Source organism: Gigantopelta aegis, chromosome 5 (genome assembly GCF_016097555.1).
Source record: "Gigantopelta aegis isolate Gae_Host chromosome 5, Gae_host_genome, whole genome shotgun sequence".
NCBI lineage: Eukaryota > Metazoa > Mollusca > Gastropoda > Neomphalida > Peltospiridae > Gigantopelta > Gigantopelta aegis.
In genome coordinates, this window is record NC_054703.1 from 23,762,969 (window position 1) to 23,771,749 (window position 8,781).

An 8,781-nucleotide genomic window follows, 5' to 3' on the forward strand; every position below is an offset into this window, starting at 1 on the left:
CTAACTCCAGTGACCCGTGGCTTTCTGATACGAGATGAAGTGAAGTGGACCCATTTTCATCCTGTAAATTAACTAGTGCCCCCTTATTTACAAGCCACATTGCAATATCAACAGACTCATATAAAAAAGCTAAATGAAGTGGAGTTTTCCCACTTTCGTTTTGTATGTTTACTTTCGCTCTTTTTTCTACAAGGTAACGGACAATTTTCAGTGATTTGTATTCCATAGCAATATGAATCGGAGTGCACCCCTTTTCGTTTTTTATATTTATGTCTGCTCCATGTTTTACAAAATATTTTATTTTATTTAAGTCGTTTTTTGCGGCTATATGAAGTGGAGTGTCTCCACTTTCATTTTGTAGGTTTATATCTGCTCCTTTTGCCACAAGATGTTCTACAATGCTCATTTGCCAGTGAGATGCGGCGAAGTGAAGTGGTGTGTACCCACTTAGATTTTTAATGTTTACTTTGGCTCCTTTTTTTAAAAGGTATTGAACACGTTTGGATATCCAATATTGTACAGCAAAATGAAGTGTAGTATTCCCACTGTTATCTTGCTGGTTTATGTCTGTTCCATTTTGTACGAGATGCTCAATGAATGCCAATGACCTATTATTTTCACATACAAAAGTAGTGTTTTTGGCAGCCAAGTGAAGTGCAATTTCGCCATTTTCATTGTGTATATCAATTTGTGCTCCTTTTTCAACAAGCCAATGTGCAGTTTCAACTGACCCATGTTGTATAGCTAAGTGAAGTGGAGTGTTCCCACTTTTATTTGGTAGGTTTAATTCTGTTCCATGTCCTACAATGCAACTTAAAATGTCAACTGAATTGTGTTGTGCAGCAATATGAAATGGAGTGTTCCCACGTTTGTTTTTTACGTTTACTTTTACTCCATTCTGTACAAGGTAGCGTGCAATTTCCAGAGACTTCTGTTGTGCAGCAATATGAAATGAACTGTCCCCATGTTTGTTTTGTAGGTTTACCTGGGCTCCATTCTGTACAAGATACCTTGCAATTTCCAGTGACTTTTGTTGTGCAGCAATATGAAGTGAAGTACTCCCACTATAGTTTTGAATGTTTACCTGTGCTCCATTCTGTACAAGATAGCTTGCAATTTCCAGTGACCTTTGTTGTACAGCAATACAAAGTGAAGTATTCCCACTTTCATTTTGCAGGTTTACCTGTGCTCCATTCTGTACAAGATAGCTCATCATTTCTAGTGACTTTTGTTGTGCAGCAATATGAAGTGAAGTATTCCCACTTCCGTTTTGCAGGTTTACTTGTGCTCTTTTTTGTACAAGATAATGTACAATTTCGACCGACTTTTGTTGTGCAGCAATATGAATTGGAGTATCACCATTTTCATTTCCTAGGTCTACTCGTGCTCCTTCGTCTACAAGGTAACTTAAAATTTCCAGTGACATACGTTGTGCAGCAGCATGAACTGGGGAATCCCCACTAACATTTTGAAGATTTACATTTGCTCCATTGTTTACAAGAAGACTTGTGATTTTCATTGACCTATGCTGTACAGCAACGTGAAGTGGAGTTTTCCCTTTGTCATCTTGCTGGTTTATTTGTGATTCATTACGTATAAGATAAATTAAAATTTCATATGATGCTTTATGTACAGCAAGATGAAGTGCTGTCTTTCTACTTCTATTTTGTATATTTACTTGGGCCCCTTTTTCCACAAGAGAAGATACAATTTCAGTGGATGCAAACTCTGCAGCAAAGTGAAGTGGAGTGTTGCCATCCTCATCTTGCATATTCACACCTGCTTCATTTTCTAAAAGATAGGCAACACTTTTCAGTGATCCACATCTTGTAGCCATGTGGAGTGGGGAGTCTCGATTACCATCTACAACATTGACATTCAGTCCTTTTCCAAGTAACGTTCTGGCCATATTTGGCTGATTAAACTCTACTGCAACATGTAGTGCAGTCTTCTGTTCTGCGTTGAGAGCACTGATGTTGCACCCATTGTCCATCAAGATAGCCAGCGATTCCAAACACCCCCCACGGGCAACAGCATGTGCCAGTAGAAGTGTTTTATCTTGACACATTGCACAGCACAGGTCTGAGTTAACACAAAACATTTCTTTTAAAATGCTTCCATTGTTGCACTCTGCCGCCAGAACAAAGGCAACATCACACATGCAAACTTTGGATAATTTTGATAAATGTCTGAATATCCTGGCTGCAGCTCCAGTTGCCAAACTCCTCTGGAGAGAACCATCATTTGTCATAAGAAGTACATATATGGCAGCTTGATCGAGAATCTCTTCTGAGTTCGGTAATGCACTGATCTTTTTAATCAAAAGCTTTGATATGTTCTCATTTTCAACTGCAAGTGCAATGAGAAGCAAGTGTTTCCAATCATTCGAACCTAACTTCATGTTGTACTTGAACAGTCTATCAAATATACTATTATCATCTTTGTCTGTCACTGCAGCAGCACTAAATGAATCAATGGTAGGTACAATGCCCGATTTTAATACAATATCAGCTACTTCAGCATTCCCCATTAGGCATGCAGTTCGTAATAGGTTCTGTTGTTGTTCACAATTACTAGGATTACGTCCAAAGAGGCTATTTGGAAGAGAACTAAAATACTTTATTCCTTTGTTAATGTTGGAATTACCTATGACAATACTGGTTGCAAAATGAATGGACAACATTTCTAGCTCATTAACCACAACTGCCTCTGCTACAGACGAGGAGCTAAAAGAAATCACTTTTTTATTTACCTTTGTCAGAGCCTTTACTTCAGAAAGTCTATATTTCAAATCAGACATGTTCCAAACACTGTGCAGATAACCCTGATCAACAAGATCCACTTCCTTTTCAGTTTGAGGATACAGTTTTAAGGACAATATGGCATTCACCATTCTAGGATTCAAGAATTCTTTGATTAGATATTCCACAAACGGTGAATCTCTTAAGGATGGGTGTGAAAGTATAGATCTGGCACTGTCAGACATTTGTAACAAGTCTGTTATCCTTTTTGCAAGATACGAAAATCTACATTTGTCCAACCTCACTATAATATTGCTGGTATTTGACACATCTGTTGTGATGACATACTGCACCAACAGTGAAGCAGGGCAAATCATAATGCTATGTTTCATACTCACTGAAGAAAAATGTAGAAACACAGCATCAAATACTGATGGGTGGGTGAATGAAAATTGTTCATCGTCATCATCATATGCAAGATATACACCTATTAGGGAATTGGCCGACTGTTTTATTTCTTCAGCCGAGACAAGTCCATTAATTGCACACACTTTTCTCAGTTTTGTGAACTCTTCATCTTCTAATGGATTCAAATCTTCGATCCTAAAACTTCCCTGATTACACAAAACCAATAAAAGGACAAGATACTGGAGTGAATTGTTTGATTTTAGTTGGCCTAAAAGTACCTTGAGATATTCTAAAGGCCTCTTGAAAAAGTCTACACCTCGCTTTTGCGCTTCTGAATGTTCTACGAAAAATGTACAACAATTTGGAAAACCCAACTCTTGAAATGTCTGTTCTGCAGCTGTACTCCTGTCTTCCTTTGCCATTGGTATATCATGTTTCCTGAGAAGCAGCTCAAGAATATCAAGTTTTTCCTTATTGGTTAAGGAGAAATGAATAGTAGAATTGGAAAGAAAACTCATTTCATTCTTTGAGAAGCTTTTCTCAAGTGGATAAAATAAAAGACTTGTGGATGTAATTATCACTTTGATCAATCCCATTTTAACTAGCAGCTCAATTGTTTCAAATTTCTCTTTCCATGATGAATCAATGTCATCAACTAATACGATGTACCTTTGCTTTGATTTCGCCATATCATCAGGAATTGGAATTTCATCAATTTCCGAAGAAGCTGTCAGGTATAAAGGCTTCCATTTCTCGTTTTCATTGATACGTGCCACAAGTATAAACCCAAAAGTTGTCTTTCCAGCCCCAGGACTGCCTATCAAAAATACGATGCCAGACTTATATAGAGCTTTTTCAGCCTCATCATATGCTTTTAGCTGAATGTAGTTTTGTGGTTTAAATTTCTGGAACTTGTATGCCGATTTATCTGTTAAATAAACAGAAAAGAATATTTCATGGGTTTTAACTTTTTGTTTAGTCAAACATGTTTATTTTTATATAGCAGAATACAGATCTACAGAAACCATAAAAAGCAATATTCAGTGAACTGTCATAATTGCACTGTATTTTAATAGTTATAGTGAATTTATCTCACATGCTGGTATTGGTTTAAATCTTTTCACTTATCTTATCAAACTATTTTCAAACTGGTTTTACGTTTTTATATTTATCAGTATTTTGCACTATTCAGTTCAGTATGTGGGCCCACAAGACATAACCCATGATACGATATGTATACCTCGATACGTGATTCATGATGTTTTCAATAAAACAAGAAGTTAATGGTTGAATGAAATGATTTAAAAATATGAAATAAAACATTACAAAAACTATAAACTCTGATCAAACAGAGTTTTAGAAATACCACATCACAGACACATTGACATACGCAGACACATATTCTCTATCCACTTCACCGCCTTTCCTTGAGGAAGAGAGGAAATGTTTTATTTAACAACACACTCAACACATTTTATTTAAGGTTATATGGCGTCAGACATATGGTTAAGGACCACACAGATATTGAGAGAGGAAACCCGCTGCCATCACTTCATGGGCTACTCTTTCCGATTAGCAGCAAGGGATCTTTTATATGCACCATCCCATAGACAGTTTAGCACATACCACGGCCTTTGATGTACCAGTCGTGGTGCACTGGCTGGAGCGAGAAATAGCCCAATGGGCTCACTGACAGGGATCGATTCCAAACCGACTGCACATCAAGAGAGCACTTTACCACTGGGCTACGTCTCGCCCCCCCCCCCCCCCCCCCCCCCCCCCCGCCTTTCCTTGAAGGAAATAGCTTGTCAGTAAGTACATCTCATTACACATTGGTGTTGGTAAAATTGATACAAAGTTAAAATAGGATTTGATAAATGGTCAAAATATGCGTAGCGCAGTGATAAAAGGCTCGCTCGGTGCACGGTCGGTCTGGGATCAATCCCCGTCGGTGGGCCCATTGGGCTATTTCTCGTTCCAGCCAGTGCACCACGACTGGTGTATCAAAGGCTGTGGCATGTACTTCTCTGTCTATGGGATGGTGCATGTACAAGAACCCTTGCTGCTAATCGAAAAGAGTAACCCATGAAGTGCCGGCAGCAGGTTTCCTCTATCAATATCTGTGTGGTCCTTAACCATATGTCCAACACCATATAACCGTAAATGTGCTGAATGCGTCGTTCAATAAAACATTTTTTTCTTTCTTTCTTTTTTTTTGCGTCAAAATATGAAGGGTATTGTGTATCGTATTGTGAGAAGTAGAATTGTGATGCATCATTGCATCGGTGTATCATGACACCTAATTAGTATGCATACGTCTGAAACATCAGTTAACAATATTAAACAAAAACTTACTTTTAATGTTAAAAAACCTGGGACTCTCGTTTCCTGAAAGTGTGAAAAGCAAACATTTTAGTATTCAACCCTAACATTGTCATTGATCTGGTAATAATAATAATAATAATAATAATAGTAGTAATATAATAATAATACTATAATAACAATAATAAACAAATAATAATAATGGCACTAATTAATAACAATAATAACAATAATTAATAATAATAAATAGTAATAATTATAATTAGGATATTGCTATAATATAATGTTTTGGGATGTAGACAGAATTATCATATTGGACCTTTTGTTCATCTAGCTCATATCAATTTCACAGCACTAAGGCCTAAAAAGAAATATGTGTGTCTCCGGTTTCCCTAATTTTAAGTAGCGACCCTGAAATGTTTTGAAGTGTGTTTTTTTCCAATCAGCAGACTAGATTCGGAACACCTTGACCGATTATGGTTTCTCAATTTGATGCAATTAATTTCTATTTTTCCTTTTTATTTTATTTTTTTATTATTATTTTTTTTACAAAATTCCTACCTGTTTTTATCAAGGATGAAAACTGAATCACACATATGTTCATGGGCGGATCCAAGGGGGGGGGGGACCAGGGGGACGCGTCCCCCCCAAAAATTGTTCAAGTGCCCTCAAAATGTCCAAGTGCCCTTTTTGTTTGTAGAATTTTTTTTTTTTTAAGTAAACAATAATTATATTGTAGATAAATGAAATCAAGATTTTCGTGTACATGCGCAAGCTTGCAGATATGTGTCTGTGTTATTGAGTCTCAATGGGGCCCCATTGAGGTTCTAACGCGAGTGACGCCAATTTACTTCATTATTGCTAGTATATTATGACGTAGAACTGTAGGAATTCATATTAATTGTAAATATCAAAACTTGTAGTAAGGTGCTCTTTTGACGAGTCAATGTGCCCTTCTTTTTTGGTCCCCCCCTAAAAATATTTCCTGGATCCGCCCATGATGTTTTTAGGCCTAATGAGCTAAGTCCTAAGCATGTTTGCTAGTAGGCCTACCACTGCCATTATTGTGACCTAATATTTTAAAATCAATTGTTTTTAATTTCAATTTTCATTGATCAGTTGGTTATTTAAACACAGCTCATGTTACCTGCAGATGATAAAAAGTCGTAAGTAACTGATGCCTCGTGCACTAAAGGCTTTATGCTTGACACACACCTACCGATTAACGCTGATTATACTGTCTAGTCAGAAGTAGTCTGAAAATGTGCCACCTGCACACACCAGCCAACACGACAGTCTAAATGGGTCAATACTAGACATTAAACACGACTGTCATGTCTTTGCCCCCCCCCCCCCCCCCCCCCCCCCCCCACACACACACCTACAGATTAAAGATAACGCGAATATGAAGTAGGCGTTAATCATTAGGTGTGCGCCAAGCCTTAAGTTAACTACCCTAAGTTCGGATATTTGACATGTTTCGCAACCACACCGTTACAGATGGTAATACTCCATCACTTTGTGTGTATTTACAGCGGCATAGGCTGGGGTGCTCTAGTATGGGGTAGTTTGTACTTAATGCACTTAAGGTAATCTTAGCGCTAAGATTGTCGTGTTTTAGTGAGACATTAATAGTTTATTTATCGTTTGGTCGTATACTAATTGTTTATCATTTGGAATGACCTTCCGGAAAAGAGCACCGGAAGTGGCATGTAACAAAAGGACTAGAAAAGTAAAATTGGTTACCAAGTTAAATCTGGTTTGTTGATAGTTAAATCGGAAACATCAAACATAACAAAGATCACTTCGTAAAATGGGGTCCAGGTCCAGATCACGCTACGCCCCCGACTTGATGACTTCACAACAAATGAGACACTATTTGCTTCCCGCTCTTTACAATTAAAAGATCTCCTACACGTAAATAAATTACGTTTAGTGAAATAGTGTTTTTGTGATGCACTGCACTGTTTACTTATATTTATAACGGTAATTTTAATGTATACATGTGTAGTAAACAATTATAATACAGCAACTAGCGGATCAGGATAATTTAATTATAAGCCTTTCCATCCATAGAGTACACATACAGTTTGCGATGTACCACCAGAGGCGGATCTTGGGGAGTGGGAGCCTCAAGGGCCCGGTTACCCCCCCTAAATTTTGCGACAGTTATAATTTTAATATATATTAAAGGGACATTCCTGAGTTTGCTGCATTGTAAGATGTTTCCGACTAATAAAATATTTCTACGATTGAACATACATATTAGATATATTTTCTTGTTTAGAATATTTGTGTGTATATTCGATGTGTTTCTGGTCTTAATATTTGCCAGAAGCTCAAACTGGATTTTGTCTTCAAATATTTTCGTACGTACGAAAAAATATTTTAGAAAATAAAATGGCATTTAACCTAGTACAAATATTAGAACGATCAAAAACACGTTTAATATACAACCACTAATATTTTATGCAGAAAAATATATTTGATATGTAATTACAATCGTTAAAAAGTCTGTTAGTCGATAACATCTTAAAAATTGCAGCAAACTCAGGAATTGTAATTTTCCTTTCTTTACAGCCGCCCTCCAAACTACCCCCAAAGTTCCCTTGGCATTTCGCCTCATGTCATTGCCACCCACCCCCCCCCAAATGGATTTTCTGGATCCTCCACTGACCAGTCATGGGCCACAGTTTGCGATGTACAGAGAACTTTGATATTCGAGGGGGGGGGGGGGGGTGCACACTATCCAGTGCCCTCTCCCTGAATCAGCACCTGATAATCTACTGACATGACAAACTTACTGGGAGAGTCTTTGGGATAGTGTTTGTGTGTCGTACATCCAAACTGCACACTACGGCAATCCTTCACTGTCAGATTATCAAATTTCTTATCCCGTAGTCCAATCTCCATGCAGGATGCCAATAGATCATCAGCTACAATGGAATCCAATCAAAATTCAAAACAAACGGAAAGAAAAAAGAAAGAAATGTTTTATTTAATGACGTACTCAACACATTTTATGTACGGTTATATGGCGTCAAACATATGTTTAAAAACCACACAGACTGAGAGAGGAAACCCGCTGTCGCCACTTCATGGGCTACTCTTTTCGATTAGCAGCAAGAGATCTTTTATATGCACCATCCCACAGACAGGGTAGTACATACCACGGCCTTTGATATACCAGTCGTAGTGCACTGGCCTCAAACAAACTGATGCAAAATAGATAAGCGTACGAGACATTCCATGGAGCAAAACCTCAAATTCGGGCAAAACTAATACAGATATTCGGGTAAAATGTGCTAAC

At 37.7% G+C, this 8,781-nt stretch overlaps 1 protein-coding gene across 1 annotated transcript in view; it reads right to left on the reverse strand.

Annotated features, from left to right (window-relative positions):
• Window positions 1-8,384, reverse strand: part of LOC121373015 — a 28,847-nt gene extending 20,463 nt beyond the window's left edge. Inside the window, exons 1-4 of the mRNA XM_041499458.1 lie at window positions 8,276-8,384; window positions 5,505-5,537; window positions 3,731-4,077; window positions 6-3,355 (exon numbers count right to left, since the gene is read on the reverse strand). Of these exons, the coding sequence (XP_041355392.1) occupies window positions 6-3,355; window positions 3,731-4,077; window positions 5,505-5,537; window positions 8,276-8,384 (3,839 nt within the window). The remainder of the gene's footprint in view (window positions 1-5; window positions 3,356-3,730; window positions 4,078-5,504; window positions 5,538-8,275) is intronic.
• Window positions 8,385-8,781: the final 397 nt, after the last annotated feature.